Below are 14,852 nucleotides of genomic sequence, written 5' to 3' on the forward strand. Positions count from 1 at the left end.
TGTGCGGGGGATGGGGTGAGAGTGGGGGGCCGTCGAAGGGTGAGGTTGGCAGAGGCAGGGGCTGAAAGGCCACTTGGAGTAGAGGAAGACCAAGAAGACGCTGGAAATCCCTGAACTAAATCTTATTGTTGGGGCTGGAGAAAGGGAACATATACGAGAAATATGTGCACTTTATAATTACGGATTAAATGGGTTTTGTTTCGTGATGGGGGATGGGGGCAAAGGAGATGGGCGAATCCAAGTTTCTGGTTGGGGCAGCTGAGATATCCCCCAGGTGAGGGGAGACGAAGCCGCCAGAGTGATGCTGCTGCCCAGGAAGAGGGCAGAAGCTTAGAGACACCCCCATGTTTTAGGGGTGAACTGAGAGAGGAAGGAGAAGAATCAGGAGGCAAGAAAACTTCCTTCCAGTGGCTCTTCTCTCCCTCCTCTAATCCAAACTGCACCTGGACTGGAAGGCCCCTCCTCTTTGAGTCCCACATGGTCCCACATTCTGCCTGTGCTGTGTGAGCACTACCCTCCAGCACCACCGAGGGCAGGGGGCCCCTGCAGCACAGGCCTGCACATAGGAGGTGCCGAGGGGTGCCTGCGGGTGACAGCCACTCTGGCCAGGTGAGTAGTGCCAGCTGCCAGCAAACAACTGGCTTTCCCTTAGCGTTCCTCTTTTCCTGCCCACCCAGAGCCGGCCACTCCACCAGGATCCACAGCCCTCACCCCAATTCCAACCCGTTGAGGCTGAACGTCAAGTCCCGATAATACAGCGGGGCATAAAGGTACTGCTGCCACAGCTCCCTCCTCCCCAACCCAGAGGCCCAGCGCCAACGGCAAGGCCCGGGGGCAGCATGTTGGCCTACCTTTTCCCAGTTTCGAGACGTCGTGAGACCGGCACCACACCGGATTCCAAATATACATCTTTACAGGGAATGGACAGACGGGCAAGAACCACTGAACCCTGAGTCCCATCCTGCTCTCCCTAAGCACTTCCTCCTGCGTGACCTTGAGCAAGTCTTTATACCTCTCAACGCCTCCATTATGGCAGAGGGTCCTAATGAGGATTAAATTAACTCCCTCAAACGCTAAGCATCATGCCTGGCACCTAGTGAAGCATTCAATAAATGGTAGCTGTGATTATTATTAAAGAGCTTCCTGGCATGCTGATGCAAGTCAGAGCAAACTGAAATGACTTTGACAGCTCCCTAATGTAACACTTCCCACCCCACCCCTCCCCCACCCCTACCGCACCGGTGAACATCCTCTCGGGTGTTTTCCAGAGATGAGATTGTACGCTTATTCTGGGAGGCAGGTTTCAGTTCAACTGAGAAAAAGCAAATAGCTGTTTTGATAGGTAGTGATTTCCCCATCGCCCCATGTGAACGAATGAACAAGCTGGCCTCGAGGATCATTGGACACCAATGCCCTGGAGTATGACGTCAACACGTATTAATATTTCTCGAAGAACAGTTGTATTGGAAGTCTCTTGAATGAAATGGTGTGCCAGTAGGCCATGGAGCTTTGTGTCACTATCTGGCAAAATAAGAAGTTGGCAATCGTACTTTGGCCCTCCAACAAAGGTTTTTGGGAATTGTATCAGTTTGTGACATCCAAAGTCTTAACCTCCACTTCAAAGAGACCCTCCTTCCTGGGTCTAAGGTTCAAGAACCCCTGACACCAACCCCCACACAGCTCCTGTTTCGTGCCCGACTTGGACGCGTCTCCTGTGCAAGAGTCCTTGAATCTAAAATGTGGCTCAGATCAGCCACGGAAATCCCAGGGGCAAGTACAGAAGGCACTTTACCAGTAAGTGCCATCGGGGCTGGGCTGGGTGAGGGGACTGGACAACTGTCACTTAAGAGTTCAGTTAAGTGGGAGAGGAGACTGCGGTGTAGAACCTGGACTTGGCACCCTCTCTGGCCATCACCTCCTGGAGCACCTGGTGCAGAACTTGGGAAGGACCTAAAAGGGAGACTGATCCCCACATCCACCAACATGCAACCTTCCCCCTCTAGATCTCCCTCCAGAGCTTCAACCCTCATGGAAACCTGTCCTGGAATCCAGCGTGGCAGTGACCTTGCTCTGGGAAAGGCAGGATTTAATGCCAAGTGAGAAGTTAGCAAGCAGCAATGGATGGACCCAGGTTCTTGTGACCACATCTCCCCATCCTGTCTCCCAGGGCAACCTTCTTCCCAATCACCGGGAAAATGAAACCCTCCTTCTCTCAACTTTTCAAACTTTGAACAATCACCCCACTTTTTATAACTAAGGGCTTCCTGGGATTGACACCATTATAAATTCAGACACCCAGCCAGCTAGACCCAAGGGCCACAGCCTAACAGGAAGGCGGGTCGTGTGTAGCCACAGGTCTTTCTAGCACACAGGGAGCAGATTCTGGAAGGGCAGGCTCTTCTGGACGTCCCTTTTGTGGTCCACCTCCCCTTCCTTCTCAACCAAGCACCAGGCCAGGGAGACCCCAACTCTTTTGGTTTCTGATCGATGCCCTTGCCTTCTCCCCTCCCACCCGAAGAAAAAGGAGCAGGAGGACAACAGAGAATCAAGTATACATTTTAAAAATTGTTTAATGGAACATAAACTCCTTTAGAAAAACATTCAGCCAGGTGATAACACCCATAGAAAAAAACACCAATCTTGTGTTTATCTTTTTTAATTTGGCATTTGTTATTTGCATTTATATTAAAGCAAAGTGCATCTTTTCTTTATTTTTCTTGTTTATACACATTGCACAATACATAAATAATGATGCTTATAAAACGTCTTTATATTTACAAGTAATAATATATTTATATATAACATAAAATACATTTTTTTCTTTAATAAATCTCAGATTTTTTTCAGGAGTCCTTTCTCAAAGCACTACAATGCTAAATTTCCAATGAGAATGCTTCTCTTGTTCATTTAAACCTTTGTAGTTAGAAAAATAGCTTATGTTAAAGTCTAAACATGCTCATTGAGCTAAGAGCAGTGTCAACATATCATACGAGTGTATGAGTTGTAGAAGAAATGAAAGAAGAGTTAGGTGTCAGCCCAGGATGGTACCTTGGGTTATGATGGACCGAATCCTTCTTGGTGGGAAGGGGGGCTGCTCCCCTCGCTGGTCTAACAGCAGAACTCAACACACAGGTTGCAGAGCGGAGGAAAGTGCTGAGCTGGTTTTCTGAGTCCGGGAAAAACCTGATGTAACCAAGGCAGGGGAGAGGCCGAGGGGCCTGAGAGGGCACTGGGTGAGCAATACTGCGACGGGGCTGCCCCGGCAGCCCCCAGGAAGCCCATCTCGGAGACAATCCAGGAGCAGATGGCCAAAAAAGAAAGACGCGACAATGGCAGCGAGGAGGGCGGCTGGAGGGAGGGGAGTAAGACGAGCTTAAAAACAACCGGTTCTGGTTCAGCCTCTGGCAGGGCTGCTTCTAAGGAGCCTGTGGACAGGCCCTGTCCTAGAAGGGGGGAGGGGGGCGCGGGGGCTTCCTCAGGCTGGAGGCAGAGCCTTGCTTCTGGCAGCCGCTGGGACACCCACGGCCAGCGCGCCTGGATACTGCCTCTGCCCCGCTGAGCACGTCCAAAGGGCAAGACAGACACAGCCGGGGAGCGCAGCGCTCTCGGCAGGAGACCCTCGGCACACTACCTCCCCATCTGTCGTTCCCGTACACGCACTCACGGACGCACGCGCACACACGCACACGCACGTGCCCTGACAAGAGAACCGAGAGCCCCAAGTTAGGGTCTGCTCCCCATTCATACACTGTGTTTTGGTGGTACTGATTTTTGCTTCTCCTGTTCATACGGGGGGGTGTCCTGCCAAACCGTACAACACCCCGAACCCCAACGGTTCTTTTCATAAGCTATTTCTCAAAGAACGAAACGAAACAGAACATAAACAAGAATGACAAGAAAAGGGAGGGAAAAAGAAAAAAAAAAAAACAATGACCAAAGAGTCTGCATGAAAAGCAAGCACTCAGGAGGAAAATATTAGCAGCAAAGTAGTTTGAACTGGGCCCACTCGGCTCACGCTCTGTCCTCTCCCCACGCGGCTACCGGCTGTTGAAGATGACCTCCAACCAGCACGGGCAGCTGCTGATGAACTGGCGGGTGTAGCACTGGCCCCAGCCCTTGACGAAGCTGATCTGCACGGTGAAGCCAGTCCACGGCTGCTGCATGAACTCGTGGTCGTTGGGCCGCTGCAGGCTGTACGCTTTCTCGTAGTCAAAAGCCTTGATGGAGAAACCGGGGAACACTTTGTGTACCAACAGCGTCCTGGAGTCCGGGTTGTCCAGTGTGGCCGACTTGATGAAGATGGGGTAACTGCTGCGGTTGTACACCCACACGCCATCCACTTCCCGCGTGAGCTGGATGCCGCAGCCGATTTTGCTCCGCACTTTCTGCACCAGCTGACTCCTGTTGTCCGAACTGAGCTGTCCGAGGCAAAAGCCATTCCCCTGAGGTAGATCATAGAAGATGTCCAGGGAGGGCTCCTGGACACAGTAGAGCCTCCCCACTCTCGTCTTCTCCTCCCAGTATGCCACCACGCACCAGTGTGTCCGATCCCCAGGCTCCAGAAGAAGTTGGGAATCTACAAAACAAAACGGCGGACATGGTTGGTGCCGATGGCGACGGGCTTTTCCTCGTCCTGCCGGAATACAAGGACACACACGCCGACCCCACAACCAGCTCCTCCCTCAGTACAAGGCAAGAGGTGGGGGGACTGGATACACTGCAGCCTCCACCATCCTCCCACTGGGGCCGAGATATCTCGCGCACTAATTAAAGGGCCCTGCCTCTAAGCAGGGGGTTCACTGGGGTGCCTCTTCCTGCCACTCCCTTCATCCTGTCAGGCACCCGAGACACCAGGACGTGTGCCCACCTGGCCAGTCTGGTTTTAAAGCTGGAAAAGGCCTTTGCACATAGCCTAGAGTTAGTTCTTCAAGCTGGATGGCACCTTGAAGGCCAGCTGCTCCAGGCCCTGGTCATTCTGATGAGAACACCAGTCCCCAGAGGATGGCCCAGCCAGACCTAGGACCCAGGTCTCCGGACTCTAGGACCACCTGTTATACGGTCTCCGTGCTTGTCATTTAGTTCTCTGATTAGTGACTTGGTGATAAGAGAGTGCTATCTGGTAAAAATTAAATGGGGTTGATTCGGGGCAAAAACCTTCCTAAATAGATAAACAACTTTCAGTGTGTCTGTCCGTAGCAGCTTTGCACACAAAGGGTGAATTCATGTCAAAATGCCAAATCACAACACGCAGATTGGTGTTATCCCAGGCTACCCCTTAAGGAAACTTCCTCCAGCCCAGACAGACGATTATGTGTCTAAAATGGGGTCAGCCACCCTTAAAGGGCCCTTCTCTTCCCTCACCCCCCTCTTCCGCCCCCCCACCCCCAGCATCTAGTCTCCCGCCCAGCCCCAGCTTTCCCACAGGCAGCCTGGGAGACTGCGGTGACACTGGTCGGGTGGTTTTCCTAAGCAGGCGCACAGAGGTCTTTAAAAGGGGGACACGGGGAAGGAAAGGGAGCCCCTGCCGCGGGCATACCAACTCCTCCCCAAGCTGGAGCCAGCGGGGCAGGCTGCAGACGGGGAACCATAAATCTCCCCAGCCGGGCCGGCTGCACGGCCAGGCAGCAGGAACGCTGTGGTTTGTGGCGGCAGGGCGGAGACCGGAAGTCTTGTATTTGTTAACAAAAATGGGGAAAGGCAGGGGGGAGAGCTGGGCGGCGGAGGCCTCCTCCTGCCCGCCCTGCAGCCCTCACTTCTCACTTTCTGGGGAGCTTGGGGCACGAAGGTGGGGGTCGGCCGTGAGATGTCTTTTGATGTGTTTGGCCTTCTTGATTTTTGGAACAACTGGGCTTGGAGAGGAATGACGATGGACTCTACAGCGTGGTGGCAGGGAGAGCAGGAGGGCTGGGGACCCCACGGCTGCTGCCCCAGCAGGCTGGGTAACCCAGTGCAGCTCAGCACAGAATGCCTTCCCATGTTCACAGGCATGTCAGGACCTGGGAACCAGTCGGTTCCATGAACTTTTTTTTTTTTTTTTAAAGCAGCAGCCTGTCTTGCATGGAGGTGTCCCGTAAGTAAGTATACACATGTGCACCGTGACCCACTGAGGCAGCCACAAACACACACCCTTAGGCTGTTTCCTCGACACCCCACCTGGCCTTCTCAAATGCCTGCCCGGACGGCTACATAAAAATGGAGAGCTGAGGGCTCATTCTTTCCCTCGATCCCCACCCCACCAAAACTCAACCCCCAGAAAATGGGCCCGCCACCCCCAACACACACGCATCTACAAAGCACAAGTGTGAGAGAGGCCGCGTGTGTCCAGGAGTGAGCACACAAGTGAGTGTGTTTACGCGCGCACACACTAGAACATAAGGAAAAACAAGAGACGGACAAGGGTTCCAAGCAGAAGGTGACTCATCAGGCATTAACTTGTTTCTGCAAAGTATCCATCAACTGCTAATAAACTCGTGAGTGCTGGCAATCTTTGAACTTTCTTGCGAGGGAGTCCAGCTCTGAAGGCTACAGCAAAGGCCCACGACATCCCCATAAATAAGACCGCTCCAGTGTGCAAGTGTGCCGAGGGAGAAAGCCCTCTTCTGGAAGGCACAGGGCGCCCCGCCCGCCGTGTGTGTGTGTGTGTGTGTGTGTGTGTGTGTGTGTGTGTGTGTGTGTGTGTGTGTGTGTGTGTGTGTTGACGGGGGTGTGTTCTGAAATGTAAGAAGCTTCTCCCTTATTATCCCAACTCGGGACAACGAGACTCGGGGAGTCACTGGGCGGGAGGTGGAGGAGACCCTCGGCGGAGCCTCACAATACTTTGTTTCATGGAGCCCGGCCGCCCTGGAACCTGGCACCCGCTGTCAGGGAGGAGGAGGAGGAGGAGGTGCGAGGTGGGGCAGGGGCCCAGGATCCAGTTGTCCATGCCAGGCCCACCAGCAAGGGGTGTGGGGGCTGCGTCTGCCCTTCAGGCCTCTGGGGGCAGAGGAAGCCTGGCGGGGGCTGGGGCCTGAGGTCGCCTGGACGCGGCCCAGCGCCCTGAGCGGGGAGAGGGGGCAGCGTTCTGGCGGGTCTCTTTCATCTGTGCAGCCCGCCAGTCCACCCAGCAATTTGCTGCCAGACATGCCTGGAAAAAGCCTTTTTCTGTTGAGGTTAATGGCCCGGCCCAGATAAACGGCAGCGTGTGGGTGTCCCTGCGTGTGAAGAAGGCCCCCGAAAGCCCACTAGGGGCCCTAACCTGGCACAGCAGGATCCCTGCCTGCTCCCCACTCCCTGTGGCACCCCAGAGCCTCCCAGCACTGATACAACTTCTCCTCACAGCTCCTGGACTATCTCTGAGCACAAAAATAGGTTCTCCAGAAAAACCATCGTAACGAGGGCCCCTCTAAGGCATCGCTCTTCTGGGGCCGGGCACGGCTTCTCACGTTGCCAGTTCAGAGATTCCCCCCTTTTCCCCGAATTCCCCACCACTTGGGCTCATTTCTGGGAAGCACTCAGCATCATCTTCAGAGAAACCCAGTTCTCTGAATTGGGCCCACAGCCCACAAGCGTCTCCCCACAAAGGTCTGTGCTTAGCTCCAGGGGGCTCCCCGGGCCCCGTGGCGAGGACCTGGGAGGATCTCACGCAGAAGTCTCCCTGGTGAGCTGGTTACCAGGAGGCCTAAGGAACAGTCCTCGGAGGCCAAATTCGGCTTATCATGGTTGCTGATTCTCCAACTCCAAAGGCAAAACTCACGGTCCCTTGTTAATTTCCCTCAGCTTTATAATTTTTTCCGGTATTTTCAACAGCTTCTCTCCCTCCTCAAAAAACTGTACAGGGGCTTGTTTTAAAACTCTATTTGCGCATTTTAAAGCATCCAAAAAAAAAAAAAAAAAGAAGCTGTGTTGTAAAAAGCTAACTAATCAGATGCTTGCTCACAATTTTTTCTTTTTATTATAGTTGAGGGAATTTTTGGAGCAACCCCAGAAAAATGCTGAATCGGCCTAAAATTCCTGTAAGGTTGTTTTCACCCTCCCCTTCCCCATTTCCCTTAAAGCATAAAATCTACCCTTTAAAAGGAAGGCGGAGGAGGGTGTTGAGAAGGGGAAGGATTTCGCCTTGTGCTTGCGCTTGCAGTAGGGAAGACCACTTAACGAGGAGCTCCATGCCTCTTTTCACAAAGTTATTTGATTACCCAGACTGTGAATGAACAGACCAGACCCTTCTAGAAGACCGGAGGCTTATGAATGAATCTCACGCCCGGGGTCCCAATGGCATAAGTGACCAGACCTCAAGGCCAGATTTTAGGTAAACGAGGAATTTTCCCCTTTAAAAAATGTTTCATTTGAAAGTGTTTTAGATGAAGAAAAAGGGAAGGAGGGAGGAAAGACCACGTCCAGTGCCCCGGTGGTGCCGTTTCAGGACCCGGCTTATGAAGCTGACCACGAGGCCAGAGAGGCAGCAAAAGCACTGATCCCAAAACGCCCAGCGAGATTCTGAGAAGTGGGCGTGCACGAGAGCGAGGCCATCTGAACCTGGCTGCGCCCACACACAGAGGCGGTGCTGACGGCGGGGAGGAGGTCCTCGAGATTCTGGCCTTTACTGGGGAAACGAAGCCAGCACAGACAGAGCCAGAGCAGCTGGCACCCGGTGTGTTCAATGCCCCCAACTGCCAGGGTGCCAGGGGACCGGAGTACAAATTGGACAGACGAGGAGAGGTCTTGACTCGCTCTCATCTCTGCGAGGCACTTGGGCTATAAAGGGATGTTACTCTGCCAAAATCTGACAGTGGGATGGGCCTGCGAGCCCCCTCCCTCCCCAGTGGTCCAGCAGAGCAGAAGGCTGGATGGAGAAGACAGGTCTCCCTAGGCAGAAATGGCAGCCTCACACAGGAGGATGAGGGCAAATGAAGGGCACGAAAGTAGGCCTAGAAGTTAACCCTGGCAAGGCCGGAATGCAAACACCGCCGCCGCGCCCACAGCAGGTCCAGGGTCCTCCCCTTCCTCAGGACTCTGGCGCCACCCAGGTTGCCTCGTCCCCTCCTTCCCCTACATCACACATCTCAAAGGTTAACAGCACCCATCAGCTCTGCTCCCCACCCCAGTCAGAAAACGGCTGTTCTGAGAGCAGCCAGCCCACTTCAGGGTCAAGGGCTGAGAAATAAAAGGGAGCCCTGTGCCAATAAGTCCCCATCTAGTCTCACCCCAAATACTCACGATTATCAAGGACTCTTACTGGTCTCTTGTTTTCAAGAGGCTAATAACCAAGAAACTAAAGCCACCACATAAGCAACTTGCTAAGGTGTCTGGGTTCAGCTCGGATTCTGGGGTCGGCCCAAATTTGCCATGTTTCAATCTCATGGGGACAGGAAAGGACTCCCTCAGATTCCTAAAGCAGCAGACAACTCTGGGGTTTAGAGCAAGTTACCCATGGGGTCAAAACAAACCCAAAACATTTCGGGTTAATGTTCAGTTACCCAGAAAACCCATCAGACCCTGTCCATCACCGCTGCCGCGAGCTCCTCCACCAAACGGATCAGAGGATGAATTCTGGCTGGCAGAAGGCAGGACTGAGAAGGCTGGATTTTTTTTCAGGGCTCTGTAATGCGATATCTCCATTGAGGTGGCTGGACTTGGGGGGTAGACAGGAGATGCCATAGGGTTTCTTTCAAAAACCAAGGTGCTTCTTCAGGTCCCAGGGCCCAGCTAACTGAGTTCCCTAAATCCTGGCCCTCAGGGAGTTCCTTGCTGTGGTATGACACCCCCAAACACCCCCACCCCCACCTCACTGCCCCAGTTCAAATCCACCTCCTATGGAACCTTGGCAGTGATGTACGCTCCCGGTGCCAGCTTCACAGGGTTGTCATGACGATGAGATACGAGAGAGGCCTGAGGCCAGGGGCCAGGGCCCAGCCTGCAGCCCCACTCAAGGGTCTCATCTCTTAGGAGGGTTATCTCTTCTTCAGTTCTCCACCAACTGCTAAGAAAACACTGATCACTCTTCCCCTTTGCTCCCCCCTCCCCCGCCACCTTATCCTCTCCTGTGGGAGGACAGTTCCGGGCCTACATCTCATAAGCATTTATTATGTACAGGCCCTGCTGAAAGGGACTCCAATAACAGCCCTGTGAGGCTGCAGACTACTTACTACCATCCTCATGTTGAAAGGAGAAACAAGGCATGTGTCACGTGCCAAAGAGCAGAGCTGGGATTCGAGGCCAGGATCCTGCTTACTGCTGGGTGTGAGCTATGGGTGGGCAGCCCTCTCAGGCCTCTAAAGCCACCAGTCCCCAAGGGTTCCTATGCAAATGCTAGAGCGAAAAAATAGGTGTCCTTCAGAACACGCTTTGGAAATGCTATGCCTACTTTAGGGCTGAGCATGAGGTCCAGCTCCCTCACACCAAGAAGCAGCTTCTTTGCCAATCAGCTGCTCTGTGACCTTGGCCAAGCGGCTCGCCGTCTCTGAGTCTCAGTTTAACCTATCCATAACGAACATAAAGGGGGCTGGGCTCACTTCTGGCTCTGATGGTCTCGGGCTACATCCTGTGACCCACAAAGGTGCCCAATCGGTAAGTGTTAAACAATGCCAGCTCCATTTACTTTTACTACCTTCTGGAGAGTAAGAAAATCACTTGGAAAGGAGGGCACATTTTTGCATTTAATTTGCAACAATAAAACAAAATCAAAAGAGCAAGGAGATTTGGGTCAGATTTTGCTGCTGCGTCCATCTCTAAACTAGCTCCCCGCCCCACCCCCCCAGAGTTACAAATGTGTGTTCTTTCCACTTTTCTGTTACTCATGGCCCTCGGGAAAAGGTGAGTCCCCAGGGGAGGGGTCTCCTTTCTCACAATCACTTCCAATGTGCGCCCAGGCTTGGTGCCTGCAAGTTTCTCACCCATCACCACCTGCCTCCGACAAACTCTCCTGAGCTTACAGATGATTTGGCACATGCTCCTAGTCTACAAGACTGATGTGTGACTATGCCTTACAGACAAATAGTGATGAGTAATCCGTTACTAGAGTTAAAATGTACTTCCCTGCCCCTCAAAAGGGCCCCACCCCCACCTCCTGAAGCCCCCGAAATGTCCCAAGTCTGAGGCCCCCAGCCTGGGGGTCCCTCCTAAGAGCTGTACTTTGCCATCCGAGAATATAATTGAGGGTAGAGCCGGGCAGGGGAGGGAAGCCACACAAATCAAAATCTCCCGTCTGTCTCGCCAGCCAGGCTGACGTGGCTTCCTGTGCCCCAGCCGTCAGCCATGCAAATTATAGCGTGTACCCGGCTGCCTGCCTTCGGAGGAGGCCAACTCTGCCAGGCTCTGAGAGGCCTCAGAGGAAGGGTGGGGACTCCAGTCCGGCCAACTCCATTCATAATATTTACAGTAAACGGGCCTCTCTGGCTGCCGTTTAGTGTGTATCCAGCCTCATTAAAACTTCTTGAGTTTTAATTTCAAGACTTTTCCACTCCATGGTGCACCACGAAGTACCACGAAGTACCCGCCATTACCCCCCAAATAACTCAGCAGCTCTCTCCAGAAAGGGGTCCATAAACCTGCATACCCAGTACACCCCAGACCTGTGCGGCATTATCTGCTGGCCGGCCTGCCCGCTGGGTATGACTCTGGCCACTCCCAAGAAAAGGTGGGACCATAAGACAACAGGAAGACGGCTAAATCAAATCTCTAAACCCAACCACCCACCTCCCATCTGGAGGGAGTCCAGAGATCCCCCCCAAATTCCACACGTGGATTCCCAACTGGGAATGCCGGCACACTCCCATACACGAATCCAACCAAAGAACCCTTGCTTAAACCACTGAAAGGTCCCTCGTTTTGTTTGTTTGTTTGTTTGTTTGTGGACCACTTGCAAGTACACTGGATCCATGTTAACAGTCGGTAACAGTCTTAATAAAAGTGGACGCATAGGAAACCAGTTTTCCCAAAGGACACCACCTCAGGGGTACAGGACAGTTTTGTCTGCAGGGCTAGGGGCTCTGCAGCGAGCTGCTTTTTGCTGAGGGCCTCATTTTAATTAAGTCTGGTGCACCGTGACCTCCTCCTCCCTGAAAGGTATTCCAGGACCCAGGCGCAGGCCCTGCCCTGCCCCCACCCCACCCCCTACACAGCTCCAACTCAACCCGGGTTTTTCTAGACACGGTAGGAAAACCGTCCCAAGACGTGGAAAAATACAGTGGGAAACAAAAGTCCTTTTCATCCCTCCCCTCCCCCAGCTCCCCTTGTTCCACAACAATTATGAAAACTGTTGGATGGGATGGCATTTTGAACATTTACTGCATTCCGGCCAATAAATTCCAATGCAGGATCTGATGGAAAAGCCTCCTTCTCTGGCCGGCTCCCTGGCTCCCTGGCTCCCCGCCCCTGCTCACTCCCAGCCCTCATTCCTTCTCTTTCTTTACAGCCCTACACCAGGGCCTGGCCAGGCCTGGGCCGCACTGTACTTACAGGGAAAAACAACAGTACGACAGACTGGAGACAGTGTGCAGACTGGAAAAGTTAATCATTGCTTCTGTCTGCCTCCGTAATCTAATCTCTCCAGCTCTGACACACTCACTGTTCAGCCATCCCAGCCCTTTCACCCCCAGAGCACCCAGAACTTCCCGGGCCTGAGCACCCCCGCTCCTGGGCCCTGCCACTCCTAGCCTCCGCCCGGGAATGAAAGACAAAGTCTCCTCCACCCTGGGCTGCCGTCACATGGCCCCTGGAGTCCAACACGAATAGCTGGACGCTCTGTGCTGTGTGCCCCACATTTCAGAGGACTCTGGGCCTCGCAGATGTGGGCTCCAGTCTGGCTTGTATCACTGCAGAGAGCCAGGCCACACCTCCCCCCACCACACTTGGACAGACTCAGTCACCCCCACCCCTACCCCGGCTCTTCTCTCACTACCCCTGCCCCAAGGCTCACCCTCAAGCCCACCCAGTTGCACATCCAAGAGTATGATGAGCTGTGGTACTCTCCCGCCCCAGGGGACCAGTCTATGCAGATACACAAGTCAAGATGGCCTTGCCACGTGGCAGTGCCCCAAAAAACTCAACCTAGAATTACCGCATGGTCCAGCAATCCCACGTACCCAGAAGAATCTTAAAGAGATTTATACACCCATGTTCACGGCAGCATTGTTCACGACAGCCAAAAAGTGGAAGAAACCCAAGTGTCCATCAACAAATGAATGGCTAAACAAGACGTACATACATACACACTTAAAAAGAAAGGCAATTCTGACACATGCTCCAACAGGAATTAACTGCTGAAGGCATTGTGCTAAGTGAAATGAGCCAGATACAAAAGGTCAAATAGTGTATGATTCTACTCCTGTGAGCTACCTGGAATGGTCCAATTCATAGAGACAGGAAGCAGAATGGTGGCTGCCATGGGCTGGGGGAGGGGAAACTGGAGAGCTAGTGTTTAGTGGGGACAGAATTTCAGTTTGTTTGGAAAGGTAAAAGAAAGTTCTGGAGATGGATGGAGGCGATGGGTGCACACCAGTGCGATGTACTTAACGCCACTGGACTAGGCACTTAACGACAGTTTGGAGGCTAAATGTGATAGATATATTTTACCACAAGAGAAAAAGAAAAAAGAAAAAGGCCTTACAGCTCCCTAAAGCTCCCCCTTAAAACTACCTTCTGAGTACAGGAGATTCCAAAGACTAAAAGTCCTCAGGAAATGTATGGAAATGTATGCAAATACTGGTACACATATGCATTTTTCTAGGGAAAGAGTCCTCAGTTTTTGCTCATTCTTGGGAGTTTGCAAGCCATGAAAACAAGGAAAAACTACAAGCTTTGTTCACAAATGGAAGAGGCCATTAGCTACCCTACTACCTCAGCAATGAGGTCTCATTTCTACATGCTCACAAATCCAAGCACCGAAGATCATAGGATGTCAGAACCTCACAAAGGCCTTGGAGACCAAGTCCAACCACTTATTTTGCTGATGAGAAAACTGAGGCCCAGGGCTCATGAAAGGCTCATGCAAGTCCATGTGGCCAGCTGGTAGGCGAGCCCCGACCCTCGGCCCAGGAAATCAGGCCAGGCCCTGGGGACAGAAACCTGAGGGGCACCTTCCTTCTCCTCCTGGGTCTGGGATATCCGGCTACCAGCTAACACTGAGATGGGGGTAGGCTTTTGAGTCTTTGCAGCTCCCCCTCAACCACACGCACACACCCCAGGCCTGTTCCCAGGAAATATCTCCTCAGGATTTTAATTGCAACCCCGCTGAGCTGGAGGTGGGCCTCATCTAGTTTTAAGAACAGCACTCTGCACCCAGGTTACAGGAGAAACTCAACTTTTGCTTTTCCCTCTGGGTTACTGATTAATGAAGGGGAGGGGCCATCCGTACTAGCTAAGAGGCTGCCAGGGGCTGGCAAAGTCCCCAAGCGGATTTCTGAGCTGGGCAGTTCTTCATGACCCTTCCTAGCCTTGGAAGTTCACTTAGCCTATGGGGAAGAAGACACTTCCAATCTCACTAGGTGACCGGAAGCAGTGGAAGGTGGGAAAGGTGGACGGGAACAATTTAACCTCTGAGTGGTGAATGCAGACAAAGGAGAGTCTACTGACAGTAGTCGTATCTTAGCGACGTACTGGTTCTGTTCCCGTTGAGTGACCATCCCACGTTAAAAAGTAAAAAGGCAAATACAGAAATGAACCAACACGAGAGCCACCAACGGTCCCTGGTGTGGTGGACCGCTGCTACGGTAACAGTCAATCTGAGTTGTCTTCTGTCTGTAAGAAACTCCAACTTTGCAAGATGACATTGGAGATGAGATCAGTTCTGCCCTGGATCAAACCGGAGGCCACACCAGCTCTCCTGGCCAGAAGAGGCCAGTGGGGCCCCAGAGAAGAGCAAGAAGATTAATTAAATT

At 52.7% G+C, this 14,852-nt stretch overlaps 1 protein-coding gene across 2 annotated transcripts in view; it reads right to left on the bottom strand.

Moving 5' to 3' along the window:
• Nucleotides 1–2,545: 2,545 nt before the first annotated feature.
• The window catches only part of SMAD7 (SMAD family member 7), a 31,186-nt gene continuing 18,879 nt past the window's right edge, over nucleotides 2,546–14,852 (bottom strand). For both annotated transcript variants that reach the window (XM_016148458.2, XM_016148457.2), the window contains exon 4: nucleotides 2,546–4,576. In XM_016148458.2, coding sequence (XP_016003944.1) covers nucleotides 4,038–4,576 — 539 coding nt within the window. In that variant the 3' untranslated portion in view covers nucleotides 2,546–4,037. The remainder of the gene's footprint in view (nucleotides 4,577–14,852) is intronic.

This window comes from Rousettus aegyptiacus, unplaced genomic scaffold, assembly GCF_014176215.1.
Source record: "Rousettus aegyptiacus isolate mRouAeg1 unplaced genomic scaffold, mRouAeg1.p scaffold_m13_p_12, whole genome shotgun sequence".
NCBI classification, from domain to species: Eukaryota; Metazoa; Chordata; class Mammalia; order Chiroptera; family Pteropodidae; genus Rousettus; species Rousettus aegyptiacus.